Source organism: Natrix helvetica (genome assembly GCF_964273705.1).
Source record: "Natrix helvetica genome assembly, chromosome: 1".
Classification (NCBI taxonomy): Eukaryota; Metazoa; Chordata; class Lepidosauria; order Squamata; family Natricidae; genus Natrix; species Natrix helvetica.
In genome coordinates, this window is record NC_138548.1 from 164,596,326 (window position 1) to 164,623,978 (window position 27,653).

Genomic DNA, 27,653 nt, shown 5'->3' on the forward strand with positions numbered 1-27,653 from the left:
CTGATTTTCTGTCCTGTTGCATCAGATATTTCATTTGCAGATGACTTTGCAATGTGTTTGGAAATAATATGTCTAAAAGGAGATAATGGATCGAATCCAAATTCTGCCAGATTTCAGATTCATTGAAATAATCAGATTTCACTCATTTAAGCCCCATTCATTTCAGTACTTCTTCCTTTTTATCAGTATGCAACCTAGGTCCTTATTAATTTTTGGTTTATAACATAATCTCCTCCTCTTCCTCCTCCTCCTTTTCCTCTTCCTCCTCTTCCTCCTCCTCCTCTTCCCTCTTAAGCATATGCTACCACATTGTTTTAACCCAGGGGTCTGCAACCTTGGCAATTTTACAACTTGTGGAGTTCAACTCCCAGAATTCCTCAGTCAGCACATGCTGGCTGAGGAATTCTGGGAGTTGAAGTCCACAAGTCATAAAGTTGCCACGGTTGCAGACCCCTGTTTTAACCCTATTTGGATTAGCAGTGTTTTGAGGAATCTGTTCTCTTTTATCTTCTTTTTATGCTTCCTAGTTCGAGACAAAATTAGAAAATCATCTTGCTTTATTCCCCCCCTCCCTCTGCTTCTCTAAATATCTTGCACTTTCCCTTCCTAGTGTCATAAATCAAAATGATAGAGCTGCTGCCACAATGAAACATATTGTACTCAGGAAAGGAAGCCAGAATTGCCCTGAAGAACTATCTTGAAAGCAGGCAGGGAAAAAAATTGATTTTTAAGACAGATTGGCCTCCCAGAATGAGGCAGCTGACACATGGATGGGATATATAGTGCCAGGGTAAATTCCCCTCCCTGCCAGCACTGGTTGTGTTTATTGCTATAACAGCAGCTTTGTGGAGTAGTGTAAAACTCTGCCTGTTGTCCATTGAGGTGGAGTGGGACTCACTTGGGAAACGTACAATTTGTTTTCAGCCGTTTGAGTAATTTTCCTGTAAGAAAAGTAGAATTTGAGGATGTTTAATGCGTTATTTTGAGGGGACAGCACATTTACACTGTTATACAAGCTATATACTCACTACTTTACATTGTAGCCACGTGTCATTTCTTCAGTGTTGGCACATGAAAAGATATACTTAAATATTTACAAAATGTGAGGGGGTGTTACTCACTTCTGTGATATACTGTAGATGATTGATTCTTCATCTGTTTCAAAATCCACAATTTCTTTGTTTAACAATTGCTTTTAAGATGCCAGAAACTGAAATATATGCTTTGGTTAAATACACAACAACAAAACTCTTCTTTTGACAGAGAGTTAACAAAAGGAAGGGGCTTTGTTTTGAATTTAATCATAACGGAAACTGGGTTCTCTTTGAGGGATTAGCCAACAAAAGAACTGATAGAATATTAAAGAGGCATCCCGGGTTCTTTTGGCAAACTGCTTTTTTGAGAAGTATCATGTGAAGACAACACAAGGCCTGATGAATTCAGGAATTGTCAGCAGTTTCAAAGAGAAGGGTTTAGAGATTCAATTTCCTTTCAGATAAATTTCAATTAAATTATGGGAATAGGAGTTTCAGGATAGAGTTGTTTAAGCTTGTTTGATAAGTAATAATCTGAAGGCAAGTACTCGACTTAAAAAAAAAATTAGCAGAATTTGAGCCCTAGTAAGACCAGTGTTTTAAGGATTTATATGATTCGAATTGTAATAGTTTACCCATTTATTTGGGGGTAAGCCTTACTAAACTCATTGAGGCTACATTAAAGTAGATCTGTATGTGGTTACACATACAGTAGTGGCTGTCGCAATGTCCCCACAGTCACAGGATCATGATTGGGGCACTTGGCAACCGGCACACAGTTACAATGGTCACAGCTTCCCACAGTCACATCATCACCACTTATGATCTTCACTGTCAGCTTCCAATAAGTCAAGTCAATGAGCAAACCAGCCACCACTTGATGTTGTGCTTAATGACTGCACATGGTTACTTAACCACCACAACCTGAACTGTCATTGTACTCTGAAGATTGCATTTAATTTAGTTTGTACAAGGTGCAATGACAATAAAGTAAACTAAACTAAACTGTCAGAGAACTTTTGGCATGGGTCTGCAACATTTTTCTCTTTAATGGTACAATGAATTATATTGAATCTATTTGCAATCCCATAACAATACTTCATAAACAATAATCTGTGGCTAGTAGTAAAGTACTGGATTCTCCCATACCTGTGCTAATAAAAGACACATACCTGTGTCTTTATGGGTTAATCAGCACTTCTGCAGAGAGAGTGGGAGAGCAGTTGGTAGGGAGACCTAAAATCCTCCTTCATTGGGTGACTTTGACTCACTTGTCTTTTTTGCCCCGGCCTGTTTTATTGGGCGGAAAATTGAAAGAAGAAATGGCAGAATATAAATTAATAAATTTAGAGTGTTTGGTCTAGTTGACTGATAATTCTCTTCTGGAGAAGTGCAATAAATTGGAGATCGGACTGCCAATTAATGGTGGTTCTGCGTGTTTTATTTTTCTATTTTTCTTCTTTGGTTTAATGTACACCACCAGAATCACATTGTTGTAGTTGGGTGGCCATATGGATTCTATAAACCAGGGGTCCCGAGCCCCCAGTCCGTGGATTGGCACAGGTCCGCGGGCCATGCAAATAAGTGAAGCCCCATCCGCGGTATGTAGACAGCATGCAAAACCATGTCCCTTCTGGTTCACAGAAGAATCATTCTCCATGGAATCGATCCCTGATGCCCAAAGGTTTGGGACCCATTTTGTTATAAACAAAGAAATAAATATGCATTTACTAGTACTTATAATTTATGTGAGTGTGTCTAAAACTTATACATATTCAAGATCCATTAGGCTTCTTTCAAATATGAGATGGAAACATTTTTTTGATTTATATACAGGACAGGGTAATCATATGAAGAAGTTGACAGTCTTTGGGTGGGCAGGAGTATGACATGGAATATGTTATGGAATATGAATCAGTCTTATTTCCACTCCTTCATAGTGCCATCTCTTTTTAAGAGCACGGGGGTGGGTGGGATATAGTTCCTTTTTTTATTTTTCCTGATTTTTTTTTTTGGGGGGGGGGAATAGTAGCATGTCTCTGTTCCCCTTATTCCTGCTATACTAACTAAATAATTCCCACAAGTTATCATTCTGTGCTAATGAATCCCTGATAAGTACTGTGCAGAAAAATCATATCTGCTTATGATTTTTGGGGAAGCAATTGGCTTCAGTCTGCTTCTGTCAAATGTGGAAATATTATATAAATTAGGCAACAATTGATTGCTGCTCCCTTCTTCCCCTCCCTAATGCTTTGCTCAAACTTGCACTCGCATGCATCATTAAACAAAGCCAGTCCCCTCCCCTTCTTGTTCATCTCAACCTGAAGCATACAAGACCAGCAATAGTGCTTAGTTTTTCCCACAGTATCTAATGGAACTGCAACCTCCCTAGCAAGCGAATAAAGCAGAATTACTCAACGTTCCACAGAACACTGGCTTGTTGTTATGAATTATTCTTCTGCAAAAAGCAGTGTAGGAGGCACACTGCTTGGCTTTCCAGGAGCAGGTGGGCATATGTAGCACCAGGAACCTTGGTGATGCTTCTCAAAAGCATCTGCAAAAAATTAATAGTCCATTTGCATAAACCAGATGGATCTGCTAGGTAATACGCATGGTTCTATCACATAAGGCAAGGATCCCCAACCCCCGGTCCATGGACTGGCATGCCAGAAACTGGATCGTACAAACAAGCGAAGCCCCATCCACAGGATGCAGGCAGGACATGAAACCACGCCCCCCTCTGGTCCACAAAAAAACCTCTCTCCACAGAACCGGTCCCTGGTGCCCAATAGGTTGGGGGCCAATGACATATGGAATATCACTAATGTTTAATTATCTCAAAGGGCCCCAAGCTATTTTTTTATAACATTGAGTCTTACAACAGATACTGTAATCTCCTTCATGATCTTCTTTCAAGTTCAATTTCTTTTCACAGACTAAAACAGCACAAGTCAAACTTAAAGGCAGCAAAAAATCTTGATACTACTTCTTTACAATTTTGATTGCTTTATTATTTTTCCGTAGTCTGTGTGCATAAAAAAAACCCTGAATTACATTTAGTGCTACAACATATAGTGTTGATTAGTTAATTGTTGAGAAACTGAGTAAACCAAAGCACTTTTGTCATTTGGGGACTATTGGTGATTCTCAAAAATCCTGATTAAGGCTAAACCACATTTAGCACAGCCTGCATATAGTATATCCTTTATTAGGGAAAATAAATGCTCTGAAATGCTCTCAGTGTGAAAAAAATGCTGCTTCTTGTAATGTTTTCATTATTGATGCTATGTCCTTCTATTAATGCAAGATCTAAGCAATCCTCACACATATTTATGCTTTTGCATGCGTCAACAGAGGGTCTAACCCAACGGCTTCGCCCTCTGTATATTTTCAAGTCAACAACACTGCGAAACAGTTTTGCAATTGTGTGATAGCTTGAAGAAGCACCAGAGGCACATTCTCCTGCTGTTTGTATCATCCCCACAATTTCCTGCTCTTTTATGATTGCAGAATCTCTACAACAGAGATAATGGAGAAGCAGAAAGCGCTCAGCTTGACTTCTGAGGTTTTGAGTTTGTTTTCAGGATAGTCACTTAGATCGTTTATCATAATTCATATGATAAAACAAAAAAAACAGCAACTTCCTAATGTGGTTTTAATAGTACATTTTTTCTAACTTTACTCTGGGCCTAAAGAAATAAGTCTTGGATTTTACAATTTACATTGGAATGAATCAGTCTTAATATAGAATTTTTTTTAAAAAATCAAACACTACAGATGGCTCACTTTCCCCCATTCTTACCATTTTTCTCTCTGTTTTATTCTCTTCTGAGTATTAATATTACCCAGCTATTAAATGTATCTCCTGAGTAGGCGCCTCTAGGAAACTCTGTGAGATTCTTCCTGAATTTTGAGCTAGAGGACTACATGACTGATTTCAGCCATAAATTAAATGAAGCAGAATAATGCAAAAGGATTTGTTGTTGACTTATTATTCATGCATTCATTCCCTCGGAGATGCTTTTATAGAACTTGCACTTTTCTGCTAGCAAACATGTCTCCCTGGGAAAGACCCTGTCTCATTTGGCATAATTTCATTGAACAAAGCATGAATTGTTATGGGGCAGAGGCGTGGTGGTAGTTGGTTAGATTCTATACTCTTTGGTTCTTTTTTCAAGGATACTAAAAACAGCATAGGAAGGTCAAGCTAAATATTGGTCACTTGTATTTGGATTTTCCTATGGTGATTATCTGTAATGAGGGTACTTCTATCTTTGATAAAATCTTATCAAATTTATCACCGTTTTTCATTGGATTAACCCTCCTCCTCAAATTCTCTTGAACATCTATCTATTCATAGGTCTCATCTGAGTCTCTAACCTAGAGAGGCTTGTTCCAAGAAGAGCTGTTTATGATATCGGGGTACTAGGATTTCAGTAGATGATGCCATCGTTTATTCCAGCATGTTGTTTAGGCATTCTTGACAATCCAGAGAAACAGTTCCTTGGACTTCTTAATTTCCAGCTAACACTCTCTTGATTTCAAATTTGGGTTCTTATTAATAGCACTGGAATAAGAAAAAGATTCTACAAAAGGACACAGTGGTGTTGAGCACAAAGCTGTGGTCCAAAATAAAGATTTAACCTGAAAAAACTTTTGGAAAAGTTGTTGTATCAAATTCCACATTTTTCTTAGCACTATATCGAGCAAAGTATGTTAAGTCCAATATCTCGTAGTAAATAGATGATAGGTCAGTGATGGCGAACCTATGGCACGCGTGGCACAGGTGGCACGCAGAGCCATTTGTCAGGGCACGCAAGGCGCGCTGGCCAGCTGAGTTCACCATTTTTAAAAGCCATTTTTCGCCCTCCCCAGGCTCCAGAGGCTTTATAGGAGTCTGGCGAGGGCAGAAAGAGCCTCCCCTGCCCCCCCCGGAGGCCCTCCGGAGGCTTCAGGGACCGTCTGGAGGCTTCCCTGAAGCCTTCTGAACGCTTAAAACGACCCTCCGAGCAAACCGGAAACGACTTCCGGTTTGCTCGGAGGGTCGTTTTGAGTGCTCTGAATGCGTCAGGGAAGCCTCCGGACGGTCCCGGAAGCCTTCGGAGCGCTCAAAACAACCCTCCGATCAAACGGGAAGTCATTTCCGGTTTGCTCAGAGGGTCGTTTTAAGCATTCAGAAGGCTTCAAGGAAGCCTCCGGACGGTCCCTGAAGCCTTCGGAACGCTTAAAATAACCCTCCGAGCAAACCGGAAGTGACTTCCGGTTTGCACGGAGGGTCATTTTAAGCGTTCTGAAGGCTTCAGGGAAGCCTCCGGACGATCCCTGAAGCCTCCGGAGGGCCTCCGGGGGGGGGAGGCTCTTTCCACCCTCGCCAGACTCCTATAAAGCCTCTGGAGCCTGGGGAGGGTGAAAAAAGCATGTAAAAATGGGGGGTTCGTGCCTTTTGTGTGTGCATGCGCACTGGGGGGGTCGCGCATTGCATTATGGGTGCGGCACGCATGCACACGACCCCCCTGCGCTCCCCCCACTTGTGGCACGCAAGCCAAAAAAGGTTCACCATCGCTGTGATAGGTTGTTTTCAGGGGAAACAATCACATTATGCTTTCTTCTTGTTATCCCAGTACAATATGTTCTATTGCTTGGTGAAATACTATTCTTTGTAGCATTTTTTCATACAGACTGGCAGTCTTTCAAGGTAAGGAAAAGATCCTTATCAGAAACATGTTACTGAATTTCAGTGGCACATTTTGGGAGAATTTCAGGGGCCACAAAAATAGATCCACCATTGTTTTACGTGATCTTGGGAACCGATGGTACATCTTGGTATTCACCACCCCTTGGTGGATGCTGTCGTTTATTTTGCCCAAAGTAGCACATTGCTCTGGGTGTTCAAATTATAGGATGATTGATTAGATGCAATCAAGTGAGTTTTGATTCTTACCAACCACATAGCTAGGTTTTGTCTATGAGTAGGATTTCAAGTAGTCCTCAACTTAAAACAGTTTGCTTCGTGACCGTTCAAACTTGAAACGGCACTGAAAAAAGTGACTGTGACCATTTTTCACATTTGCAACCATTACAGGTTTCCCATGGTTTACATTTGGATGCTTGACAACTGACTCGCATTTATGACGGTTGCAGCAGTGGTGAAATTCTTGTGGTTTTTTTGCTACCGGTTCTGTGGGTGTGGCTTGGTGGCATGGCAGGGGAAGGATATTGCCCAATCTCCATTCCCTCCCCACTCTGGGGCCAGTCAGAGGTGGTATTTGCCGGTTTTCCAAACGACTCAAAATTTCTGCTACCGGTTCTCTAGAACCTGTCAGAACCTGCTAAATTTCACCCATGGGTTGCAGTGTCCCGGAGGCCATGGCACAGGGCCTAGTTATATGCAGGATCGCATCCTGCCCCACACATCCCTACGACCAATTCGCTCACACAGAGAGGGACTTCTCCGGGTGCCGTCCGCCAAACAGTGCCGGGGGGCGACACCCAGGAGCAGAGCCTTCTCTGTGATGGGCCCAGCCCTGTGGAATGACCTCCCCCGTGACATCAGGATTACTTCCGATCTCCGCTCCTTCCGTGTACAGCTGAAGACCCACCTCTTTCAATTATCTGGCCTGGCTCAATCGCAATCGTAATTTTCCCATTCCTCCTAACTGTTTTTTAAATTGTCCTTAAATATTAACTCTTAACTGCATATTGGGTTTTTACAATTGGGGTATTTTAAAGCTGATTTTTAACTGTCTAATGATGTAATTTGTTTCCTCCTCCGTGTATGTATGTATGTATGTGTGTTGTGTATGTATGTACGTTTTTGTGCTGTTATATATCTTTTATGTTTTATGCTCCATTGTACGCCGCCCCGAGTCCTACTCGGAAAGGGAGCGGCTAATAAATCCAAATTTATTATTATTATTATTATTATTATTATTATTATTATTATTATTATTATTATTATTATTATTATTATTATTATCATCATCATTATTATTATTATTATTATTATTATTATTATTATTATTATTATTATTATGTGACTCCTTTTGCAACCTTCTGACAAGTAAAGTCAATGGAGAAACCAGATTCACTTAAAAACCATGTTAGTAACTTAACAACTGCAGTGATTCACTTAACAAATGTGGCAAGAAAGGTGGTAAAATGGGGCAAAACTCACTCAACAAAGTTCTCACTTAACAACACAAATTTTGGGCTCAATTGCAGTCATAAGTTGAGGGCTTATGTTGTATTATCTGACTGCTATAGTTCTTAGTGCAACCAATGCTATATCAAGCTTTGAAGGATTTTTGCATTTTTCATAAGGAGGGTAGAGTATTCCCATGACAGAGGCTCCGTGATCAAAACACTGGCTGAAGGAAACCTGCATACATGAGAACCATCAGGGAACCGCCATATAATTAATCTTGCTCTTCCCGGTTATTAAATGCATTAAAAATAAACTTGCCCAGATAGTAAGACAATTTTCGGATTTCTTTTTAAAATTTCAAAGAAGAATCAGCTAGTTGGTAAATGTATTCACCAAAACGTGTAGCAAATCTCTTACGGCAATTGAGCAGCATAAGAAGCACTGTAAATGCTGTTCAGTGCAAATGATTAGGACGTGATAATTTCATAAAGAGGAACCTGGTCATTGGAAAAAGAATCTATAGTTGTTGTGAGCTGCCAGCAGCCAGTGGAGCTGGCAGCAGAGTCGGACAGTGAGGAGGTTGGGGAGAAGCATGAGCCAGTCCTGGAGGCTAGGGAAGGCTCGGACAAGGGCTCTGTGTCAGGCAGAGATAGGGCCGAGGCCGTCTGGCAGTGATCAGGTGCCTACAGAGCAGCAGTGAGGCAGAGGAACAGCTAGAGCCTGTTCCCCGTGTGTGCATGTGCAGAACTGCCAGAAGAAAAGAACAACTCAGAAATCAGGGTACACTTAGGAGTAAAGTCACAGGTGGAAGGTGATTGGCCCCTCCCAAAGGAAATAAAAGAGGCGCGAAAGGAAAATGGGCTTTTGCAGGAAACAATTAGTTCATTCGGTCGTTAGATTTGTTTCAGGAGTGTGAAGATCTGTCCGTGAATCTCAGAAACTCTGTGCCCAGTCTTTCCTTGCCCAGCACCTCATTTGGAAAATATTTACATGGCAGCTTTCCAAGATAGATAAGGTCTGTAGTCTTAAATATTCCTTTGAAAGATTGTTTGCCAAGCCTTGCTGAATGTGAATGAGAGGAATTCACATTCGTTTAATAAAAGGGGTTTTATCAGGACCAGTACTCTGCCTTGTGCTTTTGGGGGAAGCCTAGGTCAGAACAATAGCAGGGGTGTCACACTCGTGTCATCACGGCATCGTCTCGTGACATATCACAACTTTTCCCCCCTTCGCTAAACTGGACGTGGGCGTAGCCAGTGTGTGACGCATCCAGACCTTGGGACGCGAGTTTGACAGCCCTGGTCTATAGCATAAAGTCTGACAATAAAGTTATTCGAAGTCTAAAACTAAGTCTGATTTTTAAAAAATCTTAAGGAAGAATTGAAATTATGCTTTGTATAAAGAATAGCATTTTCTTGGATGTATTAGCATTAGCATTTTAGACTTCTATACTGTCCTGCACCTCCTTTTAGTAATCTCTGGACGGTTTATAATGTAGAAAAATTATATGCAATTGTTAGATACCAGAAGCAGTTACAATGGTTTCCACCAAGATCCTCTGTTCCGGTGGGAACAGAGGTTTAATCTGATTGGTCGAAGGGTCTGACAGCTCCCTAGAAAAGGGCTGCTGTCAGACTGAACCTTCGCTGGATTGTACATAGTTGCTACTGAGTTAATAAAGAGCTGTTGTTGCCTAAGCCTGAGTGTGCCTTTCCTTTACCCGATCTAACAGCAATTATTTGCATATCGCCCCAAACAATCTTTTGTGTTTTCTACACAGTTAGGACTAGGACTCATGATTTCTACTCTGGTGCCTTAACTGCTACCCCAACTGGCTTTTGCTGAATCATACCAACCCAGAATTGTGATTTATTTAGTTGTTTAAACACTTTAATTTTGTGGTTGAAGGTTTAAATTAGTCAAGTTTAGTAAATTCAACTTGAATGTGACCAGTAAAAGTTATTATTATAACTTTCAGTATCCCCTGAGGCAAAGTTAAGGAGAAGAAGCAGCAAAGGCTTCTTCCGAAGAGACAGGTCATAGTTTATCTAGCCACCCCCCCCCCCCCCCTCTATAATCTGCTAATCATTTATGCCTGTTTGTACTATTATGGGAAGATGCATTAATATAAACATTATAATAAAGTGAACAACAAAATACGGTGAAATAAGATGAAAACCAGAATGTCAGGGTTTCAAGTAACACCCTAATGAAAGAAGACTCCGAGGCTTGAGCTTCCTCAAAGTTCCATTTTATTAGAGATGTCATATTGGCACATCTGGGAAAACCCGAATCTGAAAGTTTCCATGTTTTCCCCACCCAAATGAAAGTCCAAGCCCCTGCCCAGCACCCACATGTCCGTCACATGGACCAATCAGGCACCATCCAAAACTGGAGATGCCTCCCAGTCACACCATCACAGCTGCAGGGCAAGATGTCCTTGACTCTCTGAAAAAGAATGTTCTGTTGACTATATATGCATATCGGAGGAGGAATGGGTGTGAATTTGTGGCGATTTCCCCCAGTGGCTCCAGACGTTGTGGGAGCTTCATCCCTGGAAGCTTTCAAGAAGAGACTGGACTGCCATTTGTCAGAAATGGTGTAGGGTTTCCTGCTTGGGAGGAGGGGGTTTGGACTAGATGACCTACAAGGTCCCTTCCAACTCTGTTACTCTATTCTAATATATCACCCACACTCTATATAATCCCCCCTCCCATTTTCCCATAGTAGAAAATATGCCAGGCCTGAAGGCCCAATGTAAAAGATGGCTTCCAGACCTGACATAGAATTTGGTAACTAGATTTTCAGTACTGCCACGGCAGCTATTTTCGCTCCCCCACCTTCTCCCCCTCCTCCATTATATTTGTCCTAATTCATATTCATTTCATTATTTTTAAGATTTTGTAGCTTATTTTTGCTATTATCCCCTTTTTTATTTCCCCGTGAAAGCTTCAGAAAATAAGATATGGAACTTATTTGGTATCAAAAAAATGGTATTAATAAATATCCACTAAGCTTCTTATTGAAGAGGATTTTTTTTTAATGGAGAGTTAAAAAATGTAAGTGATTAATTTCTACAGTGTTTTTGTTCCAATTCCAATTTAGGTTTTACCATCCACTGAATCCAGAAGGCAGGTTGTTTTTTATCACATTCAATTGACAATCAACTTCCATATAGCGACAGTGCATTTATTGTGTATAGTCCTTTGAGCCCCGTGCCCCACATCCAATCTGAATAAGCCTTGAAGAATTGCTTACTAATGATTCTAACATACTGAGCAGACAATATTTTAAATTAGAATAGTATCAGTAAGCCTTTTACAGATCTAGGAACATTATATTTTATTAATGCAAATATGCTATAAGCTGCTGCTTCTGAAACTTGCAGTAAGCAATAAATGTATTGATAAAAAGCCTTCCGTAACCATTTTTGCACGCTGGAACTCTTCACAAGCATTAGTTGGTGATGTTGCAGAAAGTGAGCCCCTCCTGTTTTTCAACAGAAGAATTGAATAGGACAGTTGTATCTTTTGGTTAGAGGGTCATTGTGATTCAGGGGTTAGGCTAGGATTGAAGTAGGTAGGTTTAAGTTCCATTTTCCCCCAGAGATCGAGGGATAGTTTTTAACTAGGAAGAGCATTGGTTGTCCAGTTTTATCATTATTATATATTTTTTTAAGTTGGTGGTGTATTTAGTTGTGGGGGGGGGGGAAATTCTCATCATTGTTAAGTTGCTTTAATGGCAATCCCATCACAGAGCTCTAAGAACTATTCTTTGTGTGTCTCTGTCTGTCTGTCTGTCTGTCTCTTTCTCTCTCTTTCCATCCCTCCCTCCCTCCCAGCTGAATTCCAATTGTTGGGATAAAATGAGAACAGACTGCAATATCTGCCAGGGTTGTTGGGTGTTGGGTAGCAATAGTAATAGCACTTAGACTTATATACCACTTTATAATGCTTTACAGTGCTTTAAAACCCTCTCTAAGTAGTTGACAGTGTCAGCCCATTGCCCCCAATAATCTGGGTCCTCATTTTACCCACTTTGGAAGGATGGAAGGCTGAGTCAACCTTGAGCCTGGTGAGATTTGAACTGCCAAATTGCAGTCAGCCGGCAGTCAGCAGAAGTAGCCTGCAGTACTACACTCTAACCACTGTGCCATCGTGGCTCATATAATTACCCTATAAGTTTCTTAAATCATCATCGTCAGCGAAGTTTATTTATTTAGAAGATTTATAGCCAGACTCTGGGTGGCATACATTAAATAACCCCAACAAGCCATGTTGGAAATAAAAATCCTACAATAGCAACAAAAAATTGAAATCCATAATTGAACTCAGTAGCAAAAGGCAACAGGGGCTCATCAGTGGTATAGAATAGGTGGCCATTGACCTCCATAAAATGGCTTATCTATTTTCCCAGCTCATTGCCCAGGGAAAAGTCAAATTTGTAAAGCTTTCCTGAAGGATAACAGCGGCCAGGAGCAGATGGAGATCATTACAAAGGGCAGGGACTGCAACTAAAAAAGCTTCAGATATTTTGTAATATGTTACAAATATATATCTGCATTTTAATTTATTTAAAACATAAATAAATTGCTTTTTAAAGCAATCTAGCTATTCTCTTTCATTCAGGCTGTAAGCGGGATTTATTGTATTTGAAATGAAAGTGATAGGTTCACGACTGTGGCTTTAATACCTGCTGACATGCCAGATTTACACCTTTTTAGGGGCTGCCTATAATGTACATGTTCTTGGTGATTGACGGTTTGGCATAAGTGCAGAGTTTGAAAATCACCTTTATAAATATGCAAAGTGTTAATCAGCGGGATTGTTTTAATAACTCTGCGTGGAGGGTTCTTTTCTATTATACATTAGTGTTCTAGCAAGAGACAACAGAGCATGCATAAATATTGTCAGATCAAACTCAGGTTGGCATATTACAATAAAATGGAAAGATTTGCTGAAAATAATATTTTCATTAGACACAAACTATAATTCTTTTCAAATGATGTAATATTTTGAATTTGCACCTTTTAAAAAATTATTTGGGAATTATGGATTGTAGGTAACTATAATAACATTAGCATTGTTGGAAGCCAGTGCAAGTCTGCTGATCAGGGTTCCAAGGAACACCCCCAATGAAAGAAGACTCTGAGGCTCGAGTTTCCTCAAAGTTCCATTTTATTAGGGATGTCATATTGGCACATCTGGGAAAACCCGAATCTGAAAGTTTCCAGGTTTTCCCCACCAAAAAGAAAGTTCAAGTCCCTGCCCAGCATTGGATCATGTCTGTCACATGATCCAATGAGGTACCACCCAAAACAGGAGATGCCCCCCAGTCTCCTCATGGCAGCTGCAGGGCAAGATGGCCTTGACTTCCTGAGAAAGAATGTTATTATAGCTACATAGCACCCCATACTCTGTATAATCCCCTGTCCCATTTTCCCACAGTAGAAAATGTGGCAGGCCTGAAGTCCCAAAGTCAAAACTCAAGACTCAAGCTCAACCCCTCCAAGACTGAGTGGCTGTGGCTACCGGCACCCCGGTTCAGTCAGTTGATTCCATCGCTGACCATAGGGGGCGAGCAATTGCCCCCTGTGGAACGGGCACGCAATTTGGGCGTCCTCCTAGATGCCCGGCTGTCAATGGATGACCATGTGGCAGCCGTGGCAAGGGGGGCGTTCCACCAGGTTCGCCTGGTGCGCCAATTGCGCCCCCTACTGGACCGGGATGCCCTACGCACGGTCACTCATGCACTGGTGACGTCTCGGCTGGACTACTGCAATGCCCTCTACATGGGGCTGCCCTTGGGACGCGCTCGAAGACTGCAGCTAGTCCAGAACGCAGCCGCGTGGGCTATTTTTGGGAGTACTAGGTACTCCCACATAACACCGCTCCTGCGCGAGCTGCACTGGCTGCCTGTGGTCTTTCGGGTGCGTTTCAAGGTGTTAATCACCATCTTTAAAGCGCTCCATGGCTCAGGACCTAGGTACCTAGGTACTTGCGGGATCGCATCCTACCACACACTACCGCACACTACCACACACTTCCCTGCGACCGATTCGCTCTCACAGGGAGGGGCTCCTCCGGGTGCCGTCCACTAGGCAGTGCCAACGGGCGACACCTAGGAGTAGAGCCTTCTCTGTGATGGGCCCAACCCTCTGGAATGACCTCCCCCCCGATATCAGAACCACCACCGACTTTCTCTCCTTTCGACGAAAACTGAAGACTCACCTGTTCCGTTTAGCCGGCCTGGACCATTCATAATCTCATTATACCTCTTGGCAGATATATTTTAACTGGGTAATTTTAATTGGGTATTTTTTAGGATTGTTTATATACTGTTTTTTATCTGCTTTACCTGTACAGTGTTGTATTGCCTCCTCTTCTATGTTTTTATGTTTCCATGTTTGTAGTCTATTTTATCTATTTCATTTGACTGTACACCGCCCCGAGTCCCTTTGGGGAGAGGGGGCGGTATAAAAATCGAAATAAAAGGTAAAAGGTAAAAAGGTAAAACATGGCTTCCAGGTCTGACAGCCTGTGACAATGGCACATTCTCATTCTCCCCCAAAGCCGCCCCACATTCCTGTTTTGGGCATCTCCTAATTCCTTACTCATGAGCATTAAAGGCAGAACCTAATCTCTAACTGAATAGTTGTATTAAATATTGAATGAAATTTAGAAGAGTCTTTTGGAATGGGCGGCCATTGCACATTAAATCAATAAATCAATAAAGTATGCTGCAGACATTTTAACCATTCCAAATTACAGTCTGGCCTAAATGTTAAACTATAATTTGTTTTTATTTGAATTAAAATCATAAGGAGTCTAATAGCATCTTTCCCAACTAAAACTATTTTTCTTATTTCCATTCATGAGAGCGACTCCAGAGGCTTCCCTGAAGCCTTCGAAACGCTTAAAACCACCCTCCGAGCAAACCGGAAGTGACTTCCGGGTTGCTCGGAGGGTCGTTTTAAGCGCTCCGAAGGCATCAGGGAAGCCTCGGACGGTCCCTGAAGCCTTCGGAACGCTTAAAACCACCCTCCGAGCAACCCGGAAGTCACTTGTGCCCTGACAAATGGCTCCACGTGCCACTTGTGGCACGCGTGCCATAGGTTCACCATCACGGATCTGGACAGTCCCTGAAGCCTCCGGAGGGCCTCCGGGGGGTCGGGGGAGGCTCTTTTCGCCCCCAGGCTCCTATAAAGCCCCTGGAGCCTGGGGAGGGCAAAAAAAATGTAAAAATGGGGGGGCGCGTTTTGCGTGCATGCGCACTGGGGGGGTCGCGCGTTGCATTATGGGTGCGGCACGCCCACACTCGACCCCCCTGCGCTCCCCCCACTTGTGGCACACGAGCCAAAAAAGGTTTGCCATCACTGGCTTAGACCTTTGATATTGGTTCATTAATTGGAAAAGATGCTATCAGTTAACGGATTTTTGACTAGTGTACACTTTCGCGATAATCTTACATGGACAGTGCATCTCACATTCTTGGTCTTTCCCCACTACTCCTACTCTTCTAGCACTATATCAAAGGGGAACAACGATTGTCATAACTTTGGAAGAAAATGGTTGCAACATCTATCTTCTAGTTCATTTAAATATTTTGAAAAAAAAATTCAAAAAGAAGTCTAGATTTAGTCTCTGAAAGACCTCTTGCGGGCTGCACTCCAACAGATAGGTGGAGCCAGGAGAATAATTTAATTTAATTACATTTTATTTACATTTAAAATAAATGAATGAAATCAACATTATTTTCAGTGATTTAAAATGGTGGTGGTAGCTTTGAAGGGGTACAAAGACACAAAATGAACAAGGTCTGGCCCTGATTCTATTAATTGATTAATTGTTATTATTTATTTCATTTCTATACCATTAATTCATCATGGTTTGTAGGCATGAAATCATAACATCAGAATTTTCAAAAGCCATAGTATAAAGCTTAATAAAGCAATGATTTAAACTGATATGGTAGGGAGGATTTTCATAATATAATATCTTGCCTAAAATAATGTTTAAAACAGGGGCAAAGGATACATCTAAATTTGTGTGGCAGGAGACATTTGTGTGGTGGATAGATAGGTAGGTAGGTAGGTAGGTAGGTAGGTAGAGGATAGATAGATGATAGATAGATAGATAGATAGATAGATAGATAGATAGATAGATAGATAGATAGATAGATAGATAGATAGATAGATAGATGATAGATAATAGATAGATAGATAGATAGATAGATAGATAGATAGATAGATAGATGATAGATAGATAGATAGATAGATAGATAGATAGATAGATAGATAGATAGATAGATAGATAGATGATAGATAGATAGATAGATAGATAGATGATAGATAGATAGAGCGAGCGCTTTAAACTCTTTGCAGAGTAGTGTAAATGGCAGGTCATCTAACTGGGCCAACATAAAAACCAACATCTAATAGGTGAGAAAGCTACATGTTCTAGAATAACTTCATGAAATCTTAATAATCTGGTTATCAATAAAATTATGATTAATTCTAAGTGATCTCTTCGCAAATCTAAGTTTTTATGTACAGTGTCATTTTATCTGAGGGTTAAATATCTCAGTTTTTTTCAGTGAACTTAGTGTGAAAAAAAGAAAGAGCGCATGAACATATTGTGTAACTCCAGAAATTAGGGTTTTTTTAAAAAAAAATTAACATGGTTATAAATATTTCAATTAAAATGATGTTATGATGTATTTTCTCCCTCAGAAATATCGACAGTATATGTCTGGACTTCTGGCTCCTCCATATGGTGCTATGGAAACTGGCTCCAACAATGATAGTAAGTACACAAAAGCTACAAGAAATGCAAACATAAAAATCTATTTGTGCCATTCATTCCAGTGACTAAATTTGACAATAAAGGTAAAGGAAAATAAACTCCCTGCAGATTTTACTTGCCTAATCGTATATATAATCTCTGTTAATTAAGGTGAAACTGCGTAGATGATAGATAGATAGATAGATAGATAGATAGATAGATAGATAGATAGATAGATAGATAGATGATAGATAGATAGATAGATAGATAGATAGATAGATAGATAGATAGATAGATAGATAGATAGATGATAGATAGATCGATCAGTAATGGTATTCTCTTCATTACTGGTTCGGTAGCGGGAGCGCGCATACTGTGAGCATGCACAGAACCTTCTGCCCATGTGCAGAAGGTCTATGATGACATCTGAGTGGGTGGGTGGAGCCTCGCACCACCATCACTACCGGGTCACCTGAACCGGTGTGAACCGGCAGAATACTACCTCTGAGATAGATGATAGATAGATAGATAGATAGATAGATAGATAGATAGATAGATAGATAGATAGATAGATAGATAGATAGGATAGATAAGATAGATAGATAGATAGATAGATAGATAGATAGATAGATAGATAGATAGATAGATAGATAAATGAATTATCAGTTTAATTCATGATGAGTGATCATCATTCATGCTAAAAGCTTTAGAAATCAGTGAAACCCATGTTATTCATTTTTAAGAAGAGGATCATTGATCAGGGCAATCCCTACCATTATGCAGATTGAAGTGGTTCTTTCAGGCAGCTCCTCTGAGGTGTCATGAAAAGGCAACAAATTAATTACTTAATAATTTTATTAAAACAATTAAAATTAATAATAATTATTCTTGCCACGGAGGGGCAAGAGTGTTTGTAAGTTTTTGTGTATCATGTAGAAAGAAGTTGACTAGCTGTAGATATTGAATATATCTTGGGCACCAGTTCTTAGGAGTAAACACTGTTTACTGCTTCAGCAATACAAAGCCTTGATATTTTCTGTGTTTATTTATTGATTTTATTTGTACTTCACTGCCATCAAAAAGACTCTCAATGGTTCATATACATCAATAATATAATAAAACATTCATGGAAAAGAATATAAAAATAATTTACAACAATCTATAGTGAGTCTAGAGAATGGCCTTGAAGGACAGACGGAAGACCTGTTGCCAAGGCAACGATCAGATAAATAAGGCTTGAGCCTGGATCAGAAAAGTGATTCACAAAAACATCTTTCCTCCTGCTTTCTAATTAACATGAAGAAGAAAAAGAGAGAGGAAGAGAAGCACATTCAGACTTGCAAGCTTGATGTTAGCCCTATCAGGTAGACTAGACTAAGAATGACCGAAAACTATTTTTAACAGAACAGTTATAGTAATCAAATCAAAACCATCCATTATATTGACTACATAATGTCACAATAATTCAATCCGATCTGGTTAGTTATCATCCCTAGGACTGTCCAAATAACTCTGTCTCTTCTACCTTAAAACTGAAACCTGATACCTTGAAAGCCAATAGAATAAGAGCAAACCTAATATCCGTGATAGATTGTTCCAAGGCATGAACGTTGCCATAGAAAATGTACCTTTATGCCTCTCTATCTCTTTATCTCACAAAATTGGGGAACCATGAGCAGGTTCATCTAGGGCAGTGATGGCTATATTTAAAAAAGAGAAGTAATGATACTTTCCTTCCATTATCCTCCTAGTTTAGTTTCAAACCTGAACATCCATCCATGGTCAGTCAACTTATATTTTGTGTTTCTCCACTGGTGCTTAAGCAAAATCAACCCTTTTCAAGGATTCAAAAGTTGATGAATGGGAAGAAGGAAATTCTTCTGTGGTTTACTCCAGAGGTAGTATTCAGCCGGTTCTCTCCGGTTTGGGTCAACCGGTAGTGGCGGCTGCAGGAGGCTCTGCCCCCCCCCCCCCCGATGTAATGCACGACCACTGCTCATGCGCAGAAGGCAGTGCACAAATGAGGCACATGCGAGCGAAGCAAGCACGTGAGTGAGTGCGCTCACATTTGTGAATTGATAGGGAAGGTAAGTGAATCCCACCTCTGGTTTAATCCCCCACCCCAAAACATCACGGTGATAAATTACTTGCCTATATGTCTTAAATTGGGAGTATATCTTACTTTGCAACATATACAGTATATTCAGCGTACAAAACACCTGCAGTGAAAGAACTGCAAATGCCTCATCCAGTCTTTACACAGAAGTAAAGAGGACTTCGTGAGGGGACTGAATGAATACTGAGCTTCTGCTGTATTGATTTTTTTTTTAGAAGGGGAGAAGTTAGTATATTTCTCTCTGAGGCACTAAAGTTCCTCACACTTTCTCTTCCTTCTGATTTCTTAACATTTCTCACCCAGAGAAAATAAGAATCTAATTCTCAGAGTAGAAACGTTTGGGTGGTTAAAAGGAGTAAGGAGCCTTACCATCACTTCTGCCAAATCAGTACCCTTATAGGCAGCATTCAGACAAGCATTGGGTACAGTTCCAGGATATAAAAGGTTAGGCAAAACATCAGCTTTTCTTACCTCTGATTGAAATAAATGATCTTGGGCAGGTGGCCACCTCTTAAGAGCCTATGACCACAAAAGAAGGTATAATTTGTTACTCATCAACCTCAGAAAGATTCAGTTGACTTTCTTCAGTTTTGTGTGGAATATCAGATAGAACTTCCATTGTGACTCATTATAATGTTCTTTTTTACAATTGCTACAAGCACTGGATATTATTGGGGAGATATTATCCTGCTTCCAGAAAGGGTCTTTTTTTTTTAATTTAGCAAAAGAATTCCTGTACCTTGTTGAATGGGAGAGACTTCTGGGAAATGCCAGAATTGTAATCTAAATTGGGAAATTGAAAAACCATCTCACAGGAAGACAGAGGCAAATTACCCCTGTCTTCTTACTAATAAAATACACAGACATGGATATGAAGCAACCAGGAGTCAAAATTAACTCAAAGGAGACATCATGTTTACTTTTATCATTCAAGAATAAGGTGTTTGTATAGCCTCAAGTAACATGTTTCCATAGACTTAAGAAAGAAGCAAACTCCTTTTGCAGGCTTTCCCTTTTTGTTTTAAAAATGTTTAATCTGGTCCCACCTACTCCCATTTATTTGATTTTTTCCAAAGTCTACCAATCTGGTTCCATTGCCTTTTTTAAAGACCAACATCAGATATTAATCACTGTATTTCTCAGCCATTTATTCAGCAGTCATGGGGATTTTCAATGATTTAATAAAGTTTCTTTGCAAAGATCCTACCATGATCTTGTAGGGACGTGGTAGCTCAGTGGCTAAGATGCTGAGCATGTCGATCAGAAAGGTTGCTGGCTCTTCGGCTTGCCACTTAGAGTCGGGAATGACCAGCACATGTGTGAGGGGAACTTTTACCTTTATTTGAAACCTATCCTGTGGTTTTTCCTTGAAAAAGTAAAAGACTTAAGGATATGCAGTATTTCAACTGCTGGAGCAGTTGGACAGGATCCTTTGCCTCAATAAACAACCTATGCTGTAAGGACATTGTTATGCTTAACTAAGTTTCATGGTATAAATGAACAGATACTCTCAACCAGAGTAGGAATTGTTAATCCATAAGAAATACATTTTAATATATTTCCTATTTTCACAGGGATGCCTGACAAGGAGAATATGTCTAATAGTAGCCTCTGTTCAATCTCTAAGAACAGCAATAAGGTAAATAATTTTGTTCATTTTGTTTGGGGAGGGGGGAGAAGAAACGCTAGGCATCACTATGCATCTAACTAAATTTATTTCTTGAGAAAACAATTCAGGTAGTCCTCAATTTACAACAGAACGTTTAGTGACTGGTTGAAGTTATAATGTCACTGAAAAGAGTGATTTATTACCATTTTCCACACTTAAGACCATTCGGCAGTCCCATGGTCACATGATCAAAATTCAGCCACTTGGCAACTGACTCAGAGTTGTGACAATTGCAATGTCCCGGGATCATGGGATCACCTTTTGCGATCTTCTGGCAAGCCAAATCAATGGGGAAGCCAGATTCACTTAACAACCGTGTTACTAAGTTAACAACAGGGAGGGGCTTCTCCTGGTGCCGTCCACTAGGCAATGCCAACGGGCGACACCAAGGAGTAGGGCCTTCTCTGTGATGGGCCCAACCCTCTGGAATGACCTCCCCCCCGACATCAGAACCACTACTGACCTCCGCTCCTTCCGGCAAAAATTGAAGACTCACCTGTTCCGACTAGCAGGCCTGGCATAATCACAACTGTCCCTCCTGGCAAATGTACTATCAACTGGTTATTTTAGGGGTATTGTTTTTAATTTAATTTGTGTGTGTTTTAGGGTTTAAAATTATATTTATATATACTGGCTCTGTACAGTTCTTTTAATTCTATTTTAACCTCCTCCATTCTAACTGTACATATTCAATTCTATTTATTGTATCTTGATATATTTTTACATGGACTGTACACCGCCCCGAGTCCCTTTTGGGAGAGGGGGCGGTATAGAAGCACCCTAAAATAAATAAATAAATAAATAAATAAATTAACCGAAGTGATTCACTTAACAAATATGGGACAAAATTCACTTAACAAATGTCTCACTTAGCAACAGAAATTTTAGGCTCAATTGTGGTCGTAAGTCGAGGACAACCTCTAATGAAAGCATAAAAATGCATCAACTGATATTTCTCAAAATTTGTATATTTTAATAAGAAAAAGGTCTACACATTTTCATCCATGGCAGAATAAATACATCAAAACACAGGAAATACCAATGTCACGATGGTTAATGTGGAGAATAAAAATAGACAAAGAGGAAAATGCTCATTTCTGAACTTGCAGAAGTATTCTCTTTATATACAATTGATTGGAAAAATACAACTAAGACAGTGATGATTAATTTTGACAGGATAAGCAACTTCCTTACTCTGTGGAAATAAGATATTTGCCGATAGAAAACGTAAATTGATTCATATTTAGTACAGAAGGTTCCGAAACTGATAAGCATACATGTCTAAGTACCTAATCCCTCTTGTATTAAAAACAATAGCAACAGGGCACTTATCTAGAAATCCAGCCCTATTATTAGATAGAGATCCAGCCCTATTATTGGATAATAGAGATGATAACCACATAACAACCAACCATCCTATTGCACTGTATGGCACTGAATGCTGGGCAGCAACAACAGAGACCAAAAGCTATTTCCACGTCATGGAAATGCAAATGCTCCGTTGGATATTGGGCATCTTCCTTCTTGACCACATCAGAAATGACACCATTCAACAACATTTTGGTGTGGCACCAATTATAGAGAAGATGAGAGAAGGTCAGCTTCGCTGGAATGGGCATGTCCTGAGAGCAGCACCTTCCACCATTGCCAAGATTGCAAACCAATTAGAAGTCAGTGGCTGACTTCTCTGACCCAAAACAGAGGTGGCAAGGAACCATCAACAAAGATATGCAAGCCGCGGGCCTGCACCCTGGAGATGCAGCTGACCATGCAAAGTGACGTTCAATGATCCGAAAAGCAGACCCTGCACTTGCAGGAATATGCTACGAAGAAGAAGAAAGAAGAAAAGGAGAAGGTGATGACCACATCAGACAGCAGAATTGATGGCCAAGGAAAAAAATTGATACTGGAAGAAAATTGTCCTGTTCCATTAAACTGGTCTTTGCCCTCAAGTATGGTTGTAGATTCCTTTTTTTTTAACCAATATTAAAGTAAAACTCAATTGATAGCATAGCACTCATGTCAGACGCAACAAAGTATTACCAGGTTGAGAGGATTAGCTGGTGACATCACCATTGCCCAAGGGACACCCATTTGGGGATTCCTTTCAGGATCCTGGCGGGAGCTAGAGCAAAAGACAGGAGCTCAACCTTGCCCCACTGCAGCACTCAGGTTTCAAACATGGGCTTGCTAACCTCCTACCCAGCATCCTAACCACACGAGCAGAGGTGGGTTGCTCCCTGTTCATCCCAGATCAGGCAAACTGGTACTAATGGCAATGGCAGACTTCGCCCACCCACCCGGGTGTGCATGTGTGCAAGCATGGGCGCATGAGCGAACTGGTAGTAAAAAAAATGGAAACCCACCACTGCACACGAGCCATCTGCTTCTTAACTCCATTGATGTCCAGTTGGCTTTTAGATATAGAACAGGGGGAAGAGCCCGATAGGTCTTTCAGCTCAGGCAGCGGAATATTTCAAATTAGACTTGCACTTTAAGATTCGGTTTATATTATTTGGATTAACTCAGCTAATGAGCCTGGTTGGTTCCGTATCACTCCAGTGGTAATATATCCACGTTGTTCAGAATCTTTGTGAGCTTATACCTCCATCAAACGGACAAACGGACAGAATGCCACCTGTCATCGCACTGGGTACTGCAACTGCATGGATAGAAATTGTAAATGTTGGTGGAAGCAGAGCAGAGCTGGGAGTTTGAAACTTGTTTCAACTGTGGAAACTTTAGTTTAAAAAAAAATCCTGGGAATTCTGATCATCTGGCCATGCTCTAGTGACAGAACAATGGCTCTGTTCAAATGAACGTTCCCCCCCCTGCACCGCATGTCCACATTTTCTCTCTCACAGGTTCTTAAGGAATGCTAGAGTTCCATTGAACACCATTTGAAAAACCCTGATGTAAGGATGGCAATAAACAGCTAGGCCAGTGATGGCTACCCTTTTTGTTGTTGTGTGCTGAAAGCGATAATACAATGGGCACGTGCACCACACACCCCTGCGCATGCATGTGTGACCCCCTGTGCTCCCCCACGCATGCACATCTGACCTCCGCACATACTGTGTGACCCCCCTGCCCCCCGCACATTCGTGGCAGAGACCCAAAAGCCAGCTGACTGGTGGGAGGTGCATGCGCGGTGGAACTTAGCTGGGGCGACAGCTCGCGTGCCTGCAGAGAAGGCTCTGCATGCCACCTGTGGCAAGCGTGCCATAGGTACGCCATCACGGAGATAGGCTATTCCAAAAAAATATCTAAATGGGATTTAAAGGGGGGAACACCCCCCCCCAAACACAACCAAACATCTGCAAAAAAATTCTGGAGTAATTTCACTTTTAAAAAAAAGCATGGGATTTTAAATTAATCAATAACCACCATTGAAGTGCAGTGGACATAGAAATCTGTATGCTAACCATCCTGAGGGCAATATTTCACTTTCTATTTTATATTGAAAGACATATGTAGTTGAGCCAGAGTTAGGTCTATATGTGATGTTTTTCGTTGCAGTGCCTGCCTCTAGAATAATATTCTTCAAAAGATCCAGATAGCTCCCACCTGGATGACTTTCAGGATGCTATGAAAGACTAGCTATTATCCCAGATCCTGGGTTAGAATGAACACAGGGTTTCTACTGGATGGATGTTTTGGAGAAGGGGAGGGGTTAATATATTTATCTCTGAGGCACTAATTATTTTGCTTCTTTTATTGTAATGTGAGCTACCCAGAATCTTTTAGAGCCAGACAGCTCTTAAAATGTCTGTCTGTCTGAATAAATGGTTGAACAAATAAATAAATGTCTTCATCATCGTGGAAAAATCATGCACCCTACTTTTTGGTATTCTGAATTTAATGATAAAATGATGGATTTGGTAGCATAATGTTTTGCTGCTTTAACCCCAAAGGTGAAAATTTATGTGTTAAGCCTTGCAGAACCCATCCATTTAGAGCCTTCCCTTCCATTCCTCAGAAGTTGTAAAAAAAGATCCAAAATATTTCATCCCCTTGGGATATTACTTGATTGTAACACCTGCTCCTTTCCATAGAATGACATGACCACATTAAAACTGAAATTAGAAAACAGGCCAATAAAACTGGGTTCATTTTTATTTGTACCTAAAGATACTGTATTGTAGCAGCTTTTTTTTTAAGTGCATCTATTTTTATTTCCTAAGATTAAAGAATTAACAGATCTCAAGAAAGAATGGTATAGGTACAAGATAATCAAAAGACAATAACTGTACCATTAAATATAAATACACACAAACATTTTTCTTCATATTCAAATCCACCATTTCCTGTCTCTTTTGTTTCCTTAGACAGACTGACCGTTTTAAAACATCTTTTAAATCTTTAATCTCTTTGCTAACGTTGTTGCATCTCCTTGCTTTTCGTTCTGTCTTAGAATGTACTTCCTGTCTTACTCTCATCCTGCATGAAAATAAACACTTTTGGGTGGAATGAACATGTGACACTTTGATAGCGATTCCCATTGTTATAACAGAGGAAAAAAGATCAGGGCCCCCAAATATTTCTTTAAATCCAGGATGGGAGGTTCCTTAGGAAACTTATAGCATCCTAAACTTATTGCGGGGGTGGGGAGACAAAAATTAACTTACTTCAGAATAAATTGCACTGGAATCGTTGTGACTTTTTTCCTAAGTATACATGCTTAGAATTGCATTGTAAATATATTTTTATTACATCCTTTGAGAAAAGGACAACAGCGAACTACATGAATTCAATATAAAAAGAAGTTAATGATTTTCTAGCAGCAACAGGGCAGTTTGTGAAATATTATTGAATAATTCTAAAAAACTAATCAGTAGAATAGGAAACAAATTCATACATAAGATGATGGCAGTCAGAAATTTAGACAAGATGACTATAGAAAGGATGAAGGGTGATGAAGTTATGAATGCACTGGAGGCAGGAGGTTGAGTAATGATGTCATCTGTATATATATGAAAATGGCTGTGTGTGTCTCTGTATGTTCCAGCATAACTCTGGAATGCCTCGAGCAAGTACTGTGGGGGTAAGATACCCCTAACACTCCTTGAGGTATGTGTTCTGTTAAGAGCCTGTTGTGCCTTAAAATAACTTCTACCGTACTGTCTTAAAATGGCTTCTACTGTACAGCGCTGTGAAGTCACCATGGTAATGGCTTCACAGTACTCAACAAGGGACCTCCTCTGGTAAGGAGGAAAATCCAACATTAAAAATTGCGGCAACGTTCATGGAAGGAGAGTTGGGATAAATAAATACCCCGGCAGCACCAGTTTATCAGCTAGTATAAAATAAATAAACAAACAAACATGATGACCTCAAGATGCAGAATGCATGGTAGGGGAAGCTTTGCTGTGCTGACGGAATGGAATTGGGGTACATCCCAGCCATATTGTTCCATGCCAAGGTTAACATTGGAGGTGTTTAGCTATCACTGATTTTGCTCCAATGCTGATTAGAATCGCAATGGTATATTAGAAGGCTGAAATAATTTTCTTTTCAGTTATTAGATTCTTGGTATTCTGGAATAAGATCACAAATGATTAGAGTTTGGGGTTGTGTCACTAGTAAAACAGTTGAAATATGCTAAGTATATTCTCTAGTTTCTGGCACACAAAATATACAGTATATAGATTCTTTTTTAAAGCTGGCCTAACCCTAACCCTCTTTTCCCACAGCATTAAATGTGGCAGGCCTGAAGGCCCAATGCAAAAGCTGGCTTCCAGGCCTGGCACTATGAGCAGTATGCTGTCTAACAAACCTAGTCTAAGAGCTCAAATCAGGAGGATACACACCAATCACTGACTACCCTCTTTTCATTCTCCACCAATCAGTACGAATTGAAGAAGCTCCTTGGATGAAAAGTGAAATGTCTTGAAATGAAAAACGAAGAAAGGCCAGTTGCCTTTTGAAAAAGTACCTTTGGAAATTATCTTGAAGGTGATCATATCATTTTCAGCCAAAATAATCATCATTTTTTTAGCCCATTCTACCCTGATCCAGTATAGTTTTGGGTACACTGTGTATATTATGTGTGTATATTGAGGGGATTACAACTTCCACAAACTGCAGCTAGCCAAGTTAGATGGACATGATCAGAATTGTGATGTACCACATCTGGAATTGTGAAATCTGGAACTGCTTAATTTATAATATACGACATAACCATAGTAGTGAGAAAAGGATTTTATGCTAACACTTTACTAGTATGAATATCCATATTAGATATTAGAGAGAGTGGTAGGAAAAAGAACAGTAAAAGTTGACCATAGCTAGTGGGGACAATGTTTTGGGTTTGGTCTGGTTTCTTTCCACATCAGCGTCAAAAAGCATTTCATGATTTTTCAAAATTGATGTTTTTGGCAGGGTTATCATTTTGTATCAGGATGCACTTGCAGAACAGGGTGGAAAAAAGGTCCTGCATACTGACTCTCAGGAATGCAGGAAACGGAATGTTACAAATACTTTTAGATTAGACTGCATCACTTTTTTAAGCAAGCAATTTTTTCTTGTATATCAGAAGAAACTATTTTTGGATTGTCTCTTCCTTAATTCCAGTGCTTTCAGAGGAAAGGGTCTGATGGTTGTTTTTAAAAGCCCACAATGGCTTAGTGATTTCTACTTTGATTATTGGTAGGCCATTAAATAGAAAGATCGGGCCAGATTTCAGTTCTGGATTTTTCCAATGACTCAAGAGATCTTCCAATTGTATGTAAGGAAACTAGCAATACTCTGCAGCCTGATACCATTCCAGATATGATGCATAGGTAATGCTGTTAATAGCATATTCTTTGTGAGCCGTTCAAGGAAGAGAAAGGGAAAGAGATGAGTAATTCTCAGATTATATCACTTTATAGCTGTGTTTTCATGGAAAGGGACTCTGCAATTGTGC

General features: G+C 40.2%; 1 protein-coding gene across 1 annotated transcript in view; it reads left to right on the top strand.

Moving 5' to 3' along the window:
* The window catches only part of RAPGEF4 (Rap guanine nucleotide exchange factor 4), a 209,532-nt gene that overhangs the window by 93,925 nt on the left and 87,954 nt on the right, over nt 1-27,653 (top strand). Inside the window, exons 5-6 of the mRNA XM_081935427.1 lie at nt 16,910-16,982; nt 20,652-20,716. Of these exons, the coding sequence (XP_081791553.1) occupies nt 16,910-16,982; nt 20,652-20,716 (138 nt within the window). The remainder of the gene's footprint in view (nt 1-16,909; nt 16,983-20,651; nt 20,717-27,653) is intronic.